Source organism: Macrobrachium nipponense, chromosome 2 (assembly GCF_015104395.2).
Source record: "Macrobrachium nipponense isolate FS-2020 chromosome 2, ASM1510439v2, whole genome shotgun sequence".
Lineage (NCBI taxonomy): Eukaryota > Metazoa > Arthropoda > Malacostraca > Decapoda > Palaemonidae > Macrobrachium > Macrobrachium nipponense.
Window position 1 is genome coordinate 95,282,225 of NC_087201.1, and position 20,769 is coordinate 95,302,993.

Genomic DNA, 20,769 nt, shown 5'->3' on the forward strand with positions numbered 1-20,769 from the left:
TCTAACAGAGACCGAATCTCCGTGGCCGAGACTATTCCCCTGATGGAGGATGGGGAATAACTGGGAAGGTGAATAAGAGAATCGGATATCGGGGAAACGGAGAGGAAAGGAATCTTGCATTCATACCTCAGGACCTCCACCACCCAACACTCCATGCCCCACTCCTTCCAGAGGTTTGCGAAGTGGGTCAGACACCCCCATACATCCTAAAAAGTAGTTCAGGGTAAGTATACAGCGTCGGAACAAATAGCAATTCCCAGTCTTTTCATCCACTTCAAGGAAGGAGGGCAGGGGAGTAAATGAGTTTTATATGTACTGGCGGAGGGGAAGGAGTCGGAGTCTAGGAGTTATTCTCTCTCTCTCCATTATTATTCTCTCTGTCTCAGAAATAATTCATAATTTCACTCTTGATAGTCAGATATATGATGTTGCCATTCAATGGTTTCTCTCTCTCTCGTCTCATCTCTCCTTTCTCGGTCCTCTCTCTCTCTCTCTCTCCTCTCCTCTCTCTTCTCTCTCCTCTCTCTCTCTCTTCTCTCTCTCTTATTGGCTTCAGGTATACATTTTTAATGGTAGAATGTTTATAACATGACTTTAATGTTTATAACATGACTTTAAAATTATGTTAATAATATAACCTCAAAGATTAATACTGTAATAGGTTAGTAATTTAAAGTATATTTGAAGTAGGATGTTATTTAAGGTATACATTTGGTATCTGAACTTTCAAGATAGGCAGTTATAAGCATTTTTAGTGGTGGTTCTAACTATTCACAGGGGTGTCTGGTATACATCCCCTGCAAATACGGAGGGAACACTGTGTGTGTGTGTGTGTGTGTGTGTGTGTGTGTGTGTGTGTGTGTGTGTGTACACCATTAGTAATGGCTTCACAAACTCTACAATGTACTTACCGTAATCTCTCTACGTCATGGATCTGAGATTTCTTAAAATGATGAAGCTCACTAACACTACGAACCCATTGTACTTTGTAATACTGTTTCTTTTTTAAAGCTGAAGCCAACTCATCAGACAAAATATCCTGAAAATTAATAATTATAATAATGAAAATTATAGATAATAATATAAAGTACAAATCAGGCACCATATTACAAACAAAGGTAGGTTTTAGGTGTCATACATTGATATCTAAAGAATTATGTAAACAATAAACTTTACTTAATTTACAACTTCATAAATACAAACTTTATTTTCTTATTCAATCTATAATACCTGAATGAATTGTTTTACCCATGAGCTCATTCATTAAGTGAAAGAATTTGAATTACCTCATATGAGACTCCCACAACCTAGGGAAGCCCTCTTAAAAAGTTTGGACATAAGTGAAGCGGCCGCCAACTTCAGCAACTCCCACTCTGTGTAAATGCATCCAGCCCCATACAATGCAAGATACATAGTCACTGTGAGCAATTTCATATATGAACTGTTGCTCATATCTTGTGTTGTTTGGGCGACAGCAGTGTAGTCGTTCATGAGTTGCCCAGTAATCAAGGGTTTTATCAGCATAACAACGTGCAAAAGCCAATCTTGCCCTTTTATGGTGTTCTTCAAGTTTGCCCTTTTTAAATAGGATCCGATAATGGATATCTGCATCATGAAGATAATTCCTCACTGTGCATGCATATACCTCTAAATGCAGCTCCTCCCTAATGGCTACTGCATTCTTAAAAGGAGACTGTTGATTGCAGTCAAGAATTTGCCTATCATCTTCAGATGTCTTCCTAGGCCCACCACTCTGGTGTTTATCTTTGAGGTTTCCTGATTCCTGCCACTGCCTCCACCAGTGTCTGACTATTATCTTTGTAATGACAAGTTCCCTTGTATTGAAACTGTGGCATTTGATATGCCTCTTCCTTTTAGCGCAACTATTGCCCCTCGTTGGTAAAGCATTTCCTCTTGCGAGTTCATTCTCAATGTTTTGGTTGATGTTGTTTCTTGAGGTTTACAAAACAGTTTAAGGTAAACCTTTTCTCTCAGCCAAAAGTTAAGAAAGGCCATAGTTTGGGGCCCACTTTCATGGATAAATAGCTTGTTGGAGAAGAAAGCACCCACCCACCCTTATTCATAAACCCTGTCTGAGAAACAATTACCTTTCAACATAACTGGAAGCGAATTTAAGCTGATTAAAAAATCACTTATAAGTTCAACATAACTGGAAGCGAATTTAAGCTGATTATAAAATCACTTATACGTTATACTTATAGTGATAGCATTAAGTTTACAAACAATCTCTCTCTCATCTTGAAAAAATGGGTTGTAGACAAAAATTGGGATTTTGTAGCAGTTGCATCAACACTTACTTTCACAATCAGTGTAGCAACAGTATCTATTTTTGAAATGCAAATTCTGCAGTAGCTTCTGAAGATCTTGGAGTGCTAACGAAGCTATGCATGGTTTGATTAGATTGTTCACCGTTCCTACCCTCCCTCTGAACAACTTCTACCTCCTTCCATTCTGTCCCCCTTAACCCCCACCACCTTTGTCAGTCTTAGGAGCACGATGATATTACTCTACGTAATTCCATCCTGCAAAGCGTTTTATTTAATCCTGAGGAAAAACACTTATAAACCCAATTTTCACATTCCTCTCTCTCTCTCTCTCTCTCTCTCTCTCTCTTTTATAATCAAATGACAAAATACAATAATTAGTATATTTTAATGAAAAAATACAGTAATTAGTGAACATAGTGTTGCTCTACGAAAAAAAGCAAATTAGTGATAATTTTAGATACTGCTATACTACCCAAAGAAAGATCCACAAATCAGTGAAAGTTCCCCAACGAAAACCGGTTAAAAACAATAAGATTGTAAGCAAGGAATCTGTGATATTTGGCAACTCCTGCACGTATGAGGTGATAGCTGGTCAGAGACCGTGCACCGTCTCATGAAGTATTTAGTCTTTCCTTAACCGCCTTAAAAAGTAAGACGCTATCGCTTTGCTCTCCTTCCAAGCCGGCTGATTTGTGCTCTTGTTTTTTTTTTTTCAGTGTATTTGTGTGTGTGTTTCTTCATTATGGATTATAAAAAGTCTCCACGGCCTCGTCAACTCAAATGCCCGGGTATTCAGTTTTCCTTGCTCAAGGTTTTTGGATGCTGTTAACAGACCCACATATGACGTGCAGTAGGTGCCGTACTAATCCTTGTCCCGAGTGTTGTTCCTAGCCTAAGTTGCAGTGGAGAGTATTTTATAGGAAGAGGGAACATCATAGAGTTTTGACTCTTCCTTCTTGGAAGGTTTTTCTTCTCCTCAGATGGATGATTCTTCAGCATCTCCGTTACATTGGGGAGCAACATGTTGGAGCCCACCAATCCTTCTTTTCACAGGGTCCACATAAGCCTTTCATCTACTACAGCATACATTGTTCTGGAACCACCTGGAAGCTCTCTAATAGCTACTTCCAGTACAGTAATGGAAGTTATAATATTGAGGAGGTGGAACCTAGCAAGAAATTCAGCTATGGGTATTCCATCTGCAATTTTTCTCATAGGGGTCCCAGATTGATGGGTAGCCATATCCAATAGGTGGTTTTCCCTCTCAAAAGAAAGGACAAGTGTTGCCCATTCCTTTGTGGAACTATCAAAGGTTTTATTTCTGCCATAACTCTCATTTGCCAGTAACCACAAGATTCTGAAATTCTGTCTTTTCATGAGTGATTGTTTTAAAAATTAAGGGACAGAAGGCTGGGGCTTTCAGGAGAGGGTATTGGTTCTATGATATTGTCATTCTATATTTTCCATTAAACTGGAGAAAAGATGTTTCCATTGCTATAAGGTAAAACGACGCATGATAACAGTCTCCTGCAGTTTCTGAATTCTTAGCATTGGGAAAGGCTGCTCTATCAAACAAAATTATATGTGCTCTACTTCAATTATAGTGTTCATTTCATTAATGAGGTATCTCCCATCTGGATAAAGGAAGCATACTGAAACGTCATGCTAAGGGTTATCAACATCCTTCTCAGGGGCAGATATTGGTAGCTGTTCTTATTCTGATTTGAGGTTTTATAGTGCTACCTGGTTGTATTATTGCTACCAGTTGTAGCTCTAACAGGGAGTAGACTGTCTCTTAATACCTGTTCTGATTTCAACAGGGCTCTAGACAACCTATTCAACTTCTTTTTGAGTTTGAGTATTTTATTACCCTCTTCCTATGACCTAAGTTTTTCAGTTAAAGATTTAATCTCTGCCTGGGCAGACTGTGAAATCTCTCTATCTTTTACTTTAAATGAGGAATTTCCACATATCACATAAACTGACTGAGCCAAGGTAGTTGTATCATTACTGCCCAGCATGATAGAAGTCCCAGGTAAACAACTATACTCCCTAGAAAAACAATCACTTACAACAGGGATGGGTGGGCCCTATAAGGGTCCCATTTGATATCTAATCACTGCAGGGGAGAGGCAAGATTCTCATAGAGTCGACCCTCCCCTCCTATTCACGGTTCTGGATTTGTGGCCTCACCTATATTTGCTGATTTTTCATTGAAATTTATATCTGCATTATTAAAGGAAAATTTGCACATTCATGGAATTTTTCACAGAGAAATATTCACTAATTATACTGATTAATACAGTATTAAGTTTAATAAGATTAAATTATATTAAATAAATAATAAATGTATGTTTTTTGTAGGATAAATAAATTATTTACTAATTTTTAAAATAATTCTAATGTAAGTAAACAGCAATAATATCAATTTATTAAAGAAACTACTATAGTTAATCAGTATGATTTTAGTTTACAAATGTAAAAATTAAGAATAAAAGAAAATCCCATTACAATGGGGCATCGCTTAATCGCGGATCAGCAATCACGGAATCAGTCATTCATGGGTTTTTTCTTGGACCGCTTCTCATGCTATATCACTGGTATGAATCGCAGCATCGCGGGACAAACCTGTTGCATATGCGATGTTTATCGGTAGGCTAAGCCTCGGCCGTGGTCCAATAATCACCAACATACACGAAACAACTCACATTATGATATTAACTGACAATAAAGTTAATAAAACTATTCTCACCTTATGTATTATTAGCATATCTTTATAAATAGCCTATTTAAGGTACAGGCAGCCCGCGGTTAACGGCGAAATCGCTCAATGGCAAATCGGTTTTACGGCTGTCGTCAAAAATATTCATTAAAAAAATAAGGCACAATTTCCAGTTAACAAGTTCATACATTTGTAAAAATGCCGTTCAGACCATAAAGTTTATGCAAATTATATTAACCCTCTTACGCCGAAGCGGTAAAAAAAAATTGTCTCCCGTGTGCCGGAGGTGTTTCAGAGTGAGCGCGGAAGTGGAAAAAATGTTATTGTCATGATACAATAAAGTTTGTTCATACTTACCTGGCAGATATATATATAGCTGTATTCTCCGACGTCCGACAGAATTTCAAAACTCCCGGCACACGCAGTGGGCGGCCAGGTGGTTAGTACCCATTCCCGCCGCTGGGAGGCGGATATCAGGAACCATTCCCATTTTCTATTCAGATTTTTCATACCACTGTCCCCTGAGGGGAGGTGGGTGGGTACTTTAATTATATATATCTGCCAGGTAAGTATGAACTAACTTTATTGTATCATGACAATAACATTTTGTTCATGAAACTTACCTGTCAGATATATATATAGCTGAATCTCACCATTGGAGGTGGGAAGGGACAGAATAGAAGGATTTTGGAAACACCTCAAGTGCAGATGATTGACATCTTGGTTTCCTTTACCTTGTTAGCATAGCTGACTTCTTGATTACTGTCACCGAAGCCTGCTTTTGCTTTACTAGAGTTGCCAACAAGGTAGTGACCTGTGTAGTTGGTGCGCTCTAGATGATCTGTCAACGGGAGCGTGACCACAATGTGACTAGACCATATTGACCATATTGTGAGGGCAACGAAGCTAAAAACCACCACCTGACCTAACCTATCGAAGTTACTCCCATAACTTCTAGGCTAAAGAAAGGGAAAGCGCCTCAAGCGACCAACCCTTCAACCATAAACCAACACCAAAATTAAAAGCACACCTATCCCTTTTCTATAGGATAGGATTCGTGCTGCTCCCTGCCCCCAACAACATTTCTGCGGATATGTATGGTCCTAGCGACTTGCAGTTCTCATATGCCGTCTTCACATCCTGCAGGTAATGTGAAGCGAACACAGAGTTGCTTCGCCAAAAAGTAGCACTAATGATATCGTTAAGTGCCATATTCTTTTGAAATGCCATTGAAGTTGCAACAGCTCTCACTTTATGGGCTTTTATTTTCAAAAGTTTCAGATCACCATCCGGGCAGGACGCATGGGCCTCCCTGATGGTGCTTCGTAAAAAGAATGCCAGTGTATTCTTCGACATAGGAAATTCGGGTCTCTTAACAGAGCACCATAGATTTTCAGAAGGACCCCAACAATCTTTGGTCTTTTGCAAATAAAATTTGAGAGCCCTGACAGGGCACAGGACTCTCTCTGGCTCTTGTCCGATGAACTCTGCTAACCCCTTGATTTCAAAGGTATTTGGCCAGGGGTTAGATGGGTTCTCATTCTTAGCTAAGAAATTAGGATTCAAGGAGCACACTGCACTGTGTCCTCTGAAACCCACATATTTACTAATTGCTTGAATTTCACTAACCCTTTTTGCCGTGGCAAGAGCAGTTAGGAAAATCGCCTTTCTAGTAGTGTCTTTCAACGAGGCAGCATGCAGAGGTTCAAAGGGAGCCGACATCAAGAACCTTAGAACTACATCAAGGTTCCATGATGGGACCTTCGGTTGCAGTACTTTAGTTGTCTCAAACGATCTCAAAAGATCGTGAAGGTCTTTATCATTTGTCAGGTTTAACCCTCTGTGACGGAAGACAGCTGACAGCATACTCTTGTATCCTTTTATTGTGGGCACTGCCAGTCTGTCCACATTTCTCAAATGCAGGAGAAACTCAGCGATTTGGTTCACAGAGGTCGTGGAGGAGGAAATACCTTTCTTCCTACACCATCTCCTGAAGACAGCCCACTTCGACTGATAAACTGCTCGAGAGGAAGCTCTTCTCACATTGGCAATAGCCTCTGCCACTGGTCTTGAAAAACCTCTCGCTCTGGCCAACTTCTTGATAGTCTGAACGCAGTCAGACTCAGAGCGGAGAGGTTTCTGTGGTACCTCTCGAAGTGGGACTGTTTGAGAAGATCTACTCTCTCTGGCAGGGTTCTCGGGAAGTCTACCAGAAGAGACATGACCTCCGTGAACCAATCACTTCAGGGCCAAAAGGGGGCGATCAGAGTCATTCTCGCTCCTGGTGACGCCGCAAACTTCCTTGTTACCTCTCCTAAGAGTTTGAACAGGGGAAAGGCGTAAACGTCCATCCCTGTCCAGTCCCATAGGATGGCATCTACCGCTATTGCTTCCAGGTCGAGAACTGGAGAGCAATAAATCGGAAGCCTCTTCGTTTTCGAGGTTGCGAAGAGGTCGACTAGCGGCCGTCCCCACAACTTCCATAGCTCTTGACAAACCTCTAGATGTACGGTCCATTCTGTGGGAAGCATCTGATGTTGACGGCTTAAAAGATCCGCTCAAACATTTTGTATTCCTGAAATGAACCTTGTTAAGATCACTATGCTTCGAGCTTTCGCCCATAGAAGGATGTCTCTCGCTATCATGAACAGTGATCGAGAGTGTGTCCCCCCCTGCTTTTTGATGTAAGCGAGAGCCGTAGTGTTGTCCGAGTTGATCTGGACAACTCGGCCCACCAATCGTTCTTCGAAGAATTGAAGAGCCAACCGAATGGCCTCCAACTCTTTTAAGTTTATGTGCCAGGACCTCTGTTCCCCTCTCCAGAGGCCTGACACTTCCTCCTTGCCTAGTGTTGCTCCCCAGCCCACCATGGAGGCGTCTGAGAACAACACTAGGTCGGGGCTCAAAAGGTTGAGGGACAGTCCTTCCGAAAGTTTGATCGGATCTTGCCACCACTTCAGTTGATCCTTGACCGCTTTTGAGATTACCAAAGTCGAGTCTAGATTCTGTTTGTCTTTCCAGTTTTCTGCCATAAAAAACTGGAGTGGCCTGAGGTGCAACCTCCCCAGGGAAACAAACTTCTCCAGCGAAGAAATGGTTCCCAGCAGACTCATCCATTCCTTCGCCGAGCATGTTTCTTTCCCTAAGAAGGCTGACACTTTCTCTAAGCATTTCTGCTGACATTCCTTTGATGGAAAAGCTTGAAAAGCCGCTGAATCCATCTGAATCCCCAGATACACGATGGACTGCGTGGGGATCAGATGGGACTTCTCGTAATTGACTATAAGGCCCAGGGCCTTCGTCAGCTGCAATGTTGTCTGAAGGTCCTCCAGGCACCTTGACTCCGAAGACGACTTGATTAGCCAGTCGTCCAGGTAAAGCAAGACTCTTATCTTTGATAGGTGAAGCCATTGCGCTACATTCCGCATGAGGAAAGTAAAAACCATCGGCGCTGTACTCAGACCGAAGCAAAGAGTCCTGAACTGGAAGACCTGCCCTTTTAAGACGAACCTCAGGAACTTCCTTGATTGAGGATGGATCGGGACGTGGAAATAAGCATCTTGTAGGTCCAATGACACCATCCAATCCCCTGGTCTCAAGGCCCCTAACACAGACTGAGATGTTTCCATCCTGAATTTTTCTCTTTACAAAAAGGTTGTCTGCTGACGTCTAGGACAGGTCTCCATCCCCCAGACTGCTTCGGAACCAGGAATAACCTGTTGTAGAAGCCTGGGGAATCCAGCATCAGGACTTCTTCTACGGCCTTCTTTTCCAACATTTGGTCTAGAAGGTCGAGTAAAATCTGTTGCTTCTCTGACTGGTATGTGGGCGACAGGTCTATCGGCTTCGTGCTCAAAGGAGGCGCAGAGAGGAAAGGGATCTTGTATCCTCTCTCGATCACATCTAGTGACCAGGTGTCTGACCCTATCGTCCACCATGCCTGAGCAAATAAGGTGAGTCTCGCACCTACAGGTGCCTAAAGGGCAGAAATGTCAATTTTTTTCCTTCTTGATAGAAGAGGTCTTGCCTCTAAAGGACCCCCTTCCTCTTGAAGAACCTCTAGAGGAAGGTGCTCCACGAAAGGGCTTAAATTTCTTCTTGGGGGCTGGAGCTGTTGAAGTAGAAGCCTGAGGTCCCTCGTTGCTTTCTCTTGCAAGTTTACCGACAGATCCTTAATCATGGACTGCGGAAATAGATGAGTAGAGAAGGGGGCGAACAATAATTCCGCCTTCTGAGCGGGAGAAACTGCTTTCGCCGCAAAACTGCAATAGAGAGCTCTCTTTTTTAGCAGACCGGTAGCAAAATGAGATGCTAACTCATCAGAGCCATCCCTTACTGCTCTATCCATGCAAGCTAGTACACTTGAAAGCTCTTCCAACGAAATAGAGTCTTGACTCCTAGATTGTAAATCCAAGGCCCCCAGACACCAATCTAAAAAGTTAAACACTTCCAGCGTCTTAAATATCCCTTGAGATGATGATCTGTCTCTGTCATCGTCCAGGAAACCTTTGCTGATGACAAATAAGACCTCCTCGGAGCGTCCACTAAATTCGCGAAATCTCCTTGAGAAGAAGACAGTGCTTTCAATCCTGCCTCTTCTCCCGTTTCGTACCAGATCCCCGCTCTCCCGCTCTGTCTAGATGGGGGAAGTGCAAAAGAAGTCTTCCCTTTAACCTTCCTTGAATCCATCCAATCCTGGATTCTCTTAAACGCTCTCTTCGCAGAGAACGAAGTGGCCATTTTAACGAAGCCAGGAGCCTTCCTGGCCTTCAATGAGGCAAATTGTGAAGGGGGAGAGCAAGGAACGGGCGCTTGAAAATTGTCTGGAAACAAGTTCTTAAGTAGATTCGTCAAAGTCTTATAGTCTGAAGCCGCTGACGCATTTGGTTCGTCATCATCCGTAGGGCACAGACATCACTAGAAGATCCTTCTCTCGGTCATCAGCGTCCTTCAAAGATCGCGATGACAATAATCCTTGAGGCCCCGTTCGCAAGTGCCTCTAGATGCAGAAGATTTTGAAGTAACAATCTCTGTTTCTTTATCTTCGACACTTTAACATGTGAAATATCCTGACACTTCGGACTCAAACATTCTTCCAAGACGTCCTGTTGAGCATCCTGGCAAGCGTCCCGATATGTAAGACGCCGCGCGTTCTGAGAAGCGTCCTGCTGAGCGTCCTGATGTGTAGGACGCCGTGCGTCTTGAACAGCGTCAGCTCGAGCGTCCTGGCGAGCGTCCCGATGTATAAGACGCCGCGCGTCTTGAAAAGCGTCTTCTCGAGCGTCCTGGCAAGCGCTTCGCTGCTTAAGACGCCGAGCGTCAAAAGAAAAGTCTTCCCGAACGTCCTGAAGCTGATTATCATCATGCAAACCTTGAACTTCCGTCATGGATCCTTGAGCGTTCTCGGCCTTTTGACAAAGACGCCGGCCGCCTGTGCGGCAACTCACGTCTCTGTCAAATTCGCCTCTCCTAGACGCCCTTTCATGAGGAACGTAATCACGTTCTCTAATGCGTCAGCTACTAGGAGGAGACTCAAAGGCCGAAAAACGCGGAGAAGGAGCCGGGGACTGCCTAGTCCTCTTAACAGGCCGCCACCGATCCTTCCTCCGATGACTAGGTTCTGCCTCCTTTTTCTCAAAATAGGAAGCTAACTGTTTCTGCATTTCCAAAAGCATTTTCCTTGATGGGGAAAGTTCTCGATCAGGAGAAGGACTCATCCTGTGCGAGGAAGATGGGCGAGGGGATGCCCTTTCCTTCAACTCAGGAACATACTTAGAGCGACTTGGACGCTTGAACGAGTCCTCCCCTGATGAAGTCTTGTTCCTTTTCTGTGGTGGAAAAGCTTCAAAATCTTCAGGTGATGAATCTACGCACTGATCAGAAGGACGCGAAGCGTCCTCTTCTCTGAAACCTCTCTTAAGAGAGCGACAAGGGCGACGGCCGCCTGTGCGGCACCTTGCGCCCCTGCCGCTCTCCCCATGAGAGGTCTTCCGAGAGTCCCAGCCTCGGAAGAAAGAGAAGCACTCTTTAAGTATCCGTGCCCGTGCACGAACACCGGCAGCCTGAGATTCGTCCTCAGTTTCTGCCGAAGGGACGTCAGACTGGTCATTAGATCCCATAACCCTCCTTCGGCTTTCGGCTTGCCCTCTCCCTAAGGCCTGGGAGTCCAGCAGGGGCCTAGGCCTAGAGGCATTATGGGACCGATCTGACACCCCCTCCACAACACTAGATGCACTAACACTTTTATTGCAATTATTCACATTTGATTGTAGAGCAATCACTTTCGATTCCAAGGCGCAAATCGACTCCATAATCGTAGATAATACGTTTCCTTCTGCAGACACTTCCTGATTGTTCGGAGGCAATACAACAGGATTAGGTTGAATTACATCTACAGGAGGATTTAATGGAGATACAATTCTACCCTGACTTCTATTCACAGAAGCACTTCTAGAGGAAGACCTCCTGATTCTATCACGCTCAAGCTTTCTCACGTAAGAATCATATGCCTTCCATTCAATATCAGTCAATTGCTCACACTCGATGCATCTATCATTCAACATACATACATGACTTCGACATTTCGAGCACACCGAATGAGGGTCTGCCGAAGCTTTCGGCAACCTCACCTTACATTCCTGTACCTTACACACCCTGAAGCTAGCAGAGCTAGATCCAGACATCGTAATCAAAGAAAAGTCAAAGCCAAAATCCAAATCAAATCCACTATCACGTATGCCAAGCCAACAAGCCAAATCAAAACCAAAAGTCAATCAGAATACTCAAGTTAGCACAAGAAGTTTCAAAATCCTAGGCGGAGGTCTGTAAACCGTTGTTTACCGACCGGCGACAAGAGAAAAATCTGAATAGAAAATGGGAATGGTTCCTGATATCCGCCTCCAGCGGCGGGAAATGGATACTAACCACCTGGCCGCCCACTGCGTGTGCCGGGAGTTTTGAAATTCTGTCGGACGTCGGAGAATACAGCTATATATATATCTGACAGGTAAGTTTCATGAACAAAATATTTTTTTCAAAAAATCACAGCGCGCTTAGTTTTCAAGATTAGTTTTCAAGATTTCAAGTTCATTTTTGGCTCCTTTTTTTGTCATTGGCTGAAGTTTAGTATGCAACCATCAGAAATGAAAAAAATTATCATTATCATATATAAATAATGCGATATATGATAGTGCAAAAACGAAATTTCCTATATAATTGTATTCAAATCGCGCTGTGCGCAAAACGGTTAAAGGTAACAAGTTACTTTTTTTTTCGTTGTAATGTACACTAAATTGCGATCATTTTGGTATATAACACATTGTAAAACGATAAAAGCAACACAGAGAAAATATTATCACAAAATAATGCACGAATTCGTAACGCGCAGACTTAAACAAAATATTTTTTTTCAAAAAATTCATATAAAATGTAAATATTGTCCTAGAGACTTCCAATTTCTTTCAAAATGAAGACAAATGATTGAATTTATTACTATACTATAAGAGTATTAGCTTACAATTGCAGTTTTCGACCATATCTGACGAGTTTAAAGTTGACCAAATGTCGAATTTTTGTATATATATAATTTTTTTATATGCAATTATTTCCAAAAAATAAGAAAAGCTACAACCTTCAAATATTTTTTTCGTGTTATTCTACATGAAATTGCGCACATTTTTATATACTCTATGAAATGCCTAATATGAAACGAGAAAATATTCCGGAGAATGGACTGCCATTCGGAGATTTGTGGCGGATCCGAGCGCCGGAGGGAAGGAAAGATTTTTTTTAAATTCACCATAAATCTAAATATTTTGCTAGACTTCGAATTTGTTTCAAGATGAAGATAAATGACTGAATATTACTAGACTGTAAGAGTTTTAGCTTACAATTGCGTTTTTCGACCATTTCGGTAGAGTCAAAGTTGACCGAACGTGTTTTTTTTGTTTTTTTTCTAATTTTATCGTGATTTAATAATGCAAATATTTTCAAAAAATGAGAAAAGCTACACCTCAATTAGTTTTTGTTGTATTCTACATGAAATTGCGCACATTTTCATATATAAAACTTTATGTAACGGCTAATTTAAAATGGTGCAAACATTACCACAATCGCACGTATGATTTTTTCGGAAGAGTTACCGCGCGGACTTAAAGAAAATGTTATTTTTTTCATAAATTCACCATAAATCGAAATATTGTGCTAGAGACTTCCAATTTGTTGCAAAATGAAGGTAAATGCTTGAATATTACTAGAATATAAGCGTTTTAGCTTACAATTGCGTTTTTCGACCATTTTGGTAGAGTCAAAGTTGACCGAAGGTTGAAATTTTGGCAATTATCATTATTTATATGAAATATCTCAAAACTGATAAAAGCTACAACCATGGGTTTGTTTTTAGTTGTATTGTGCATGAAATTGCGCACATTTCCATATATAAGACTTTATATAACGGCTAATTTTAAAATGGTGCAAACATTACCAAAATCGCATGTATGATTTTTTTCGGAAGAGTTAACGGGCGGACGTAAGGAAAAAGTTTTTTCATAAATTCACCATAAATCGAAATATTGTGCTAGAGACTTCCAATTAGTTGCAAATTTAAGGTAAATGATTGAATATTACTAAAATATAAGATTTTAGCTTACAATTGCGTTTTTCGACCATTTCGGTAGAGTCAAAGTTGACCGAAGGTTGAAATTTTGGCAATTATCGTTATTTATATAAAATATGATATTTTTATTTTAAGATAAATTTTTAAATATACTTACCTGGCAGTTATATACATAGCTATATTCTCTGACGTCGTCATGACGTCACGACAGACTTTTCGAAACTCGCGGCAATCGCTGACCGTCGGTCAGGTGATCGTTACCTGTACGCCCTCTAGATAGTTACCTGAAACCCCCATATTTTCTCGCCCTCTCCTAGTCTCTTGAGGGAGGTGGGTGGGTTTCTAATTGTATATAACTGCCAGGTAAGTATATTTAAAAATTTATCTTAAAATAAAAATATCATTTTTAAATATGTAACTGACCTGGCAGTTATATACATAGCTGATTGACACCTTTGGAGGAGGGTCAGAGACAGCAACATCGTTGTAAGGTAACTACTTGATAGGTAACTAAAAATTCTTACCTGCTAAGGAAGCTGACTTGACGAGTACTGCCTCTTTAGTCTGCTCTCCTTAGGAGCTCCAGCTAAGGATGTGACCTGTGCAGCTGATGAGCTCAAAGGGGTTTGTCGACGGGACGTGACCTCTATGCGACAAAACCACCTATGCCCTTGACATGGGCTGGATAAAAAACAAAAAAGGCAAAGACCACCTCCAACCATTCCAATCCTTGCATACAAGAGATTGAAAACAAAGACACACATATACACTAGACTGTTGAAGGTTTCCCCTAACCTTCAACAGACAACCATAAAAATAACATCAAGGGTCTAACATGTAGGATTAGAGGTATCAACTCCTTCACACCAACGAGCCAGTGGCTACGAACGGTCCCAAGGGTTCTGCAGTCTTCATATACCGTTTCTATTTGTTTCAGGTAAAAGAAGAAAATACGGAGCTGCTCCTCAGTATGTCGCGTCTAAAATGGCTTTAAGGGACTGATTCTTTCTAAACGCCATTGACGTCGAGACTGCTCGCACACTTCATGGGCCTTTACCTTTAAAGCCTTGTAAAGCGTTTCATTGCACTCCGTGTGAGCTTCTTGAATCACACTTCTAATAAAGAAGGCTAAAGCGTTCTTTGACATAGGCCTTTTGGGATCTTTAACGGAACACCATAGTTGTCAAAAGTCCCTCTAACGTCCTTGTACCTGTGCAGATAACACTGTAATGCTCTTACCGGACAAAGAGTCCTTTCACGTTCTGACCTGCAAAATCTCCAAGGCTGGGAATCGTAAAAGACCTAGGCCAAGGATTGGAAGGAGTTTCATTCTTGGCTAAGAAACCTAAAGTGGTTGAACAAACCGCTTTAGATCTACTAATTCCTACTCTTTTGTCCATAGCTTGAATCTCGCTTACTCTCCTTGCAGTAGCGAGAGCGACTAGAAAAAGTGTCTTCCTGGTTAAATTCCTGAACGAGCTCTCCTGGATCGGCTCAACTTGTCAGACATTAAAAAACCTTAGTACTACGTCCAGATTCCATCCTGGTAGTTGTTCAGTCTTTTGTTTCGTAGTATCAAAAGATCTAATTAAGTCGTGAAGATCTTGATTCCTAGACAAGTCCAGTCCTCTATGTCTAAAGACTGACGCCAGCATGCTCCTGTATCCCTTAATTGTAGTAGTGGCTAGACCTACTTTAAGTTTTTAAGTGAAGAAGGAAGTCTGCGATCTGGCTCACAGATGTGTTGGACGAGGACACCTTCTTCTCCTTACACCAGTTTCTAAATATCTCCCACTTCGACTGGTAGACGTTGATGGTCGAAGCCCTTCTTGATCTGGCGATAGCTTTAGCTGCCTCTCGCGAAAAGCCTCTAGCTCTAAGGAGCTTTTCGACAGTCGAAAGGCAGTTAGCTGAAGAGCGTGGGTATTCCTGTGATACCGTTTGAAGTGTGGCTGTCTGAGCAGATCTGGAAGCACGGAAGGGTTTCTTGGAACTTCCCACTAGCCCTGCAACATCTCTGCGAACCAGTCTCGCGTCGCCAGTACGGGGCTATCAGGGTCATTCTGCTTCCTTCGGACTGCGCGAACTTCTTTAATACTTTGTGTATCACTTTGAAGGGAGGGAAGGCGTACAGATCCAGTCCTTCCCAGTTCATGAGGAACGCGTCTACTGCTACCGCTTGTGGATCCGGCACCGTGAGCAGAACGTCTGCATCCTCCTTGTCTTGTTGGTTGCAAACAAGTCTATGGAAGGTTGCCCCCATAACCTCCATAGTAATTCGCATACCTCTAACTTGAGAGTCCATTCTGTTGGCAGGACCTGATTTCTCCGGCTCAAGAGGTCCGCTCTGACATTTAATTCCCCTTGTACAAATCTCGTTTTGGAGGACGATATTTCTGTCCTTTGCCCATAGCAACAGATTCTTGGCTGTCTCGTTTCAGAGAAAACGAGTGGGGGTGCCTCCTTGTTTCCTGACATACGCTAGAGCAGTCACGTTGTCCATGCTTATTTCCACTACTTTGCCTGCCGCACATTCCTCGAATGCCTGAAGAGCTAGAAAAGCTGCCATCAGCTCTTTCTTGTTGATATGCCAATTTCTTCGGTTTCGCTCCATATCTTCCCGAAATTTCCCTGTTCCCCAGAGTCGCTCCCCAGCCTAGGTCTGATGCGTCTGAGAACGTATTAGCTGTGGATTCAATTGTTGAAGTGAAACTCCTTCTCCCAGCTTCGCTGGATCCAGCCACCAAATCAAGTCTTTCTTGACCTCTGCTTGAAATTGGGAAGGTGTCTGAAAGCCTTTGTTCCTTCCTTTTCCAATTTCTGTTGAGGTAAAATTGTATAGGTCTGAGATGCAGTCTTCCCAGTGAGACGACTGTTCGATCGAGGAAATGGTCCCCAAAAGACTCATCCATTCCCTCGCCGAACATTGTTGTCTCCCCAGGAATTCCTGCACCACGATTCAGGCATCGGTCTTGTCTCTCCTGGAGGGATAAGCCGAAAATCCTGAGAGTTCATCAGAACTCCCTAAATAAATGATCGAGCGAGAGGGCTCCAGGTGAGACTTTTCCAGGTTCACCACTAGCCCCTAGTTTCCCCGTACTAGGTTCAGGGTTATTTTCATATCCTCCAGACACTGTTTCTTGGAGTTGGCCCTGAGAAGCCAATCGTCCAGATAAAGAGAAATGCGGATCCCCCCTTCGTGGTAGCCATTTGGCTACATTGCCATAATAGCTGTGAATATTTGTGGCGCTGTGCTGAGCCCGAAGCAAAGAGCCCTGAACTGGAATACTCTTCCTTCGAATAAGAACCTGAGGTAACTTCCGAGAGCTTGGGTGGATGGGGACATGAAATAAGCGTCCTGTAAGTCTAATGAGACCATCCAATCTCCCGGTCTCAACGCCGATAGCACTGATTGCGTTGTTTCCATCGTGAATTTCGTCTTCACGACGAAGGCGTTTAGAGCACTGACGTCCAGAACGGGTCTCCATCCTCCCGAGCTCTTGGGTACCAAAAACAGTCGATTGTAGAACCCCGGATTCTCTTGGGGTGAAACAGGTTCTATCGCCTTTTTTAAGAGCATAAGCTCTACTTGTTCTTTTAACGCGAATCTCTTGCTGCTGTCCTTGTAATTCGCTGTTAAGTCGAGGGATCTAAACTATGGGAGGTTTTGCGTAAAAAGGGATCTTGTAGCCCTCCCTTAGTATCTGAAGGGTCCAGTTGTCCGCCCCTCTCTCTCTCCAGGCTTCCCCAAACAAGAAAGCCTGGCTCCTATTTGTGTCTGAAGGACTGTCTGATCATGGCCTCCTTTTGGAAGGAAGCTTGCCACCTTTTCTGGAGGGCTTTCTAGAAGTTCCCGACGTCCCTCGGGGCTGTTTTTTCCTCGAAAAAAACTGTTGTGGTTGTTTCTCCTCTCTCGCTCTCTTGGTCGCAAACGAAGAAGGCAAAACACCCCACCCCACTGGCTGCCTTCGATATTAGGTCCTGTGGTCTTCTGAGTCAATGAAGTGGCAATATCTCTAATAATCTCCTGTGGAAAAAGAATTTCGCAAAGGGTGGCAAACAAAAGCTCTGCTCTTTGTACCTGTGACCCCTTTAGCTGTAAGGAGCAGAGAAGGGACCTTTTCTTCACGATTCCTGCCGTGAAAATCGCTGCCACTTCATTAGTTTTTTCCGTCACGTAACGCCTTGTCCATACAATACATCACACTCAGAAGTGGTTTAGAAATGTCCGTTGATCCTTCTCTTCCACTTTCTTGGCAAGAGCACTCAGAGAACCAGTCTAGAAAGTTCAGGACCTCAAACACTCTAAACACGCCCTTCAGTAAATGATCGAACTCTTGCATCGACCACATCACCTTCGCTGCTGATAAGGCGTGTCTACGATTGGCATCGACGATACTGGAGAAGTCTGCCTGAGAGGATGGCAGGTACTCCCAGGCCCAGAACTTCCCCCAGTCTCGTACCAAACGCTGGATTTCGAAGCCAATCTTGCAGGAGGAAAAACAAACGAAAGCAGTTTTGCCTCGCTCCTTTTTTCTCTTTCATCCAGTCGTTCATCTTCGCAAGCGCTTTCTTGGCCGAAATGGAAAGAACCATCTTAGTAAAGGCAGTCTTATTCTGGGTTCTTCCACAAAGGAACTGAGCAGGGGAGACGAGGTGCTGCGGGCTTGAAATCCGTTTCAAAAAGCTCTTGAAACAGAAGCATAAGTGTCTTATAGTCGGAAGGAGGAACTTGTTCTTTCGTCTCCTCTTCCGAAACTACCTCCAACATCTCCGAAGGTCTCTCTCTGTCTCGTTCCGCATCGGATGATGTATTTAAAGCCAAAGCCGAGCGTCATTGGTCTCGATGCGTTCCTTGGCACCAGAAACCGCCGAGGCGTCATGCTTACGAGCGTCGGCGTCACGTCCTTCTCTCTCACGCGCGCGCTGGCGTCACGGCTTTCTTTGCTCTTACGAGCGTTGGCGTCACGCTCTTTGCTCTTACGCGCGCTGGCGTCACGCTCGGAAGCGTCATGTCCGAGTAAATCGAAGTGTCCTGGTGTCTGTGTTCTTGGCGTTGACGCTTCGCGAAGTCTTCATCACTCCCGGGGCGTCAGACTGACGCTTGGGTTCTTGCAGCTTTTCCATAAGTACAGACAGCTGCTGTTGCATATCTTGCAGCATATTCTTGGCTTCATTGTCTCTCGAGGGAGAGGGTAACTCGTCAGGTTCGCCCACACGAACCGCAAGCCAGAAGGAGTCGATCCTTCTAAGGCTTCCTGAGGACGCTTGGTAGGAAGCTTCCTAGGTAAATCCTCCCAAGTAGCAGGAGGAAGAGGAGCGTGCATCGAAAGCGCTGTCTTGCTCTGTTTAGCTGGCGAGGCTTCCGAATGACGAAAACTTCTCCGGAGAACTCCAGTGACTGCAGCCTGGCAGTTGCTCAATCTGATGAGACCTCACAAACACGAGGTAATTTCCTCTTGAGAGGACGAAGAGGAAGTAGAGTGTCGCCATCCTCGACGCGGGGGGAGACGTCATCGGATGACGAACCAAACCACACTCGACGCGCCTTTTCTACGGCTGTCTGAAGCAACCTTGGAAGCGTCAGCAGGTTTGTTTTGACGGAACGCCCGACCGGATACTAGAGCCTCTCGCCTCCCTTAGACTTTCGACTTTACGTCTCCCATGGGTCCGGGAGCTTGTAAGAGGTCTGGGTCTAGGAGCGCGACAGGACCGATCGGACGCACCCTCCACTACCGTTTCCTACACTAAACTTTGTCACTTACCTGACCTTTTAGCAAACCTGCAACTTTAAAGCACTTACGACAGTCCAAGTGCGATTGCCCTGCTCAGTAAGAGAGGCAATCTGTTGTCCCATTTTTTCAAGCACCGCTTGAATACCTGCAAAGGTTGAGTCCTTCGCCCCCGACTCGGAGACAGGTTCGGGAGCTGATACTTCTACTAAATTACGCTCAGAAGGAGCAGGGGAAGGAACTATGGATTATCTACCACTTCCTGATTCGTTGATGAACGGGAAAGGGAACTCTTATTCTTCTAATTCTATCTCTCTCGAGCTTACGGACATACTTGTCCAACTCCTTCCACTCCTTATCATCCAAAATCAAGCACTCATCACATCTTCTCAAAAGTGCAAATTCTACCCCTACAATTCACACAAAGTGTGTGGGGATCAAGAGAAAGCTTTGGGAATTCTAACCCTACACCCCCTTTACAGCAGACTCTATACACAACTCCCGAGTCCGACATTGTTAATTGAGTAATCCAAAAACAAATCCAAAATCAATCCAAGTCCAACAACAGCGAAAGCCAATAAAAATATTCACCCAACGATGAAACTACTCTAGCGAGTACGAAAACCTATCGAGGAGCCCACAACAACGAAGTTGCCGGCTTGGGCGACAGAAAAAATATGGGGTTTCCAGGTAACTATCTAGAGGGCGTACAGGTAACGATCACCTGACCGATGGTCGGCGATTGCCGCGAGTTTCGAAAGTCTGTCGTGGACGTCACGACGTCAGAGAATATAGCTATGTATATAACTGCCAGGTCAGTTACATATTTAAAAATCTCAAACTCATAAAAGCTACAATCATGAGTATTTTATTGTTGTATTCTAAATAAAAATGCGCACATTTTCATACATAATACTTCATGTAACGGCTAATTTACAATGGTACAAAAATTATGTCAAAGTGACGAAATAATTTCCGAGATGTGTCACAGATACTTTTTAGTGCGGCAAGAAAGAAATTCGTGCTTGCGCGCCTGTATAACGATTGTAAACAAAACAACACCTTCATCCGTGAACTCCTAGCATCCCCCAAGGCGCGTGATTCAAAAGTTTTAGGTTGGTAGGCCTATAAGTATTTTTCCGCAAATTTTAAAAAAACCTTTTGTAAGTAGACGTAAAATACGTCCAGTCGGCACACGGGAGACAAAAAATGTCGACGTAAAATACGTCCAGTCGACGTAAGAGGGTTAACAAATTTTATGGAGAGTTATTACGTAGGTATTAGGGTAAAATATATGCCTCTGATGCTGTTTTATGCCGAAAATATAGAGTTACATAAGTGCAAATTTAGCTATGGATGTGTCGATTTATAAATGTTCATGCTTTTGTTTAAAAAATGTATGAAAATGTATTA

General features: G+C 43.2%; 1 protein-coding gene across 4 annotated transcripts in view; it reads right to left on the reverse strand.

The window, feature by feature from the left end:
• Positions 1-20,769, reverse strand: part of LOC135220800 (uncharacterized) — a 324,318-nt gene that overhangs the window by 12,096 nt on the left and 291,453 nt on the right. For all 4 annotated transcript variants that reach the window (XM_064258309.1, XM_064258308.1, XM_064258307.1 and 1 more), the window contains exon 9: positions 912-1,039. In XM_064258309.1, coding sequence (XP_064114379.1) covers positions 912-1,039 — 128 coding nt within the window. The remainder of the gene's footprint in view (positions 1-911; positions 1,040-20,769) is intronic.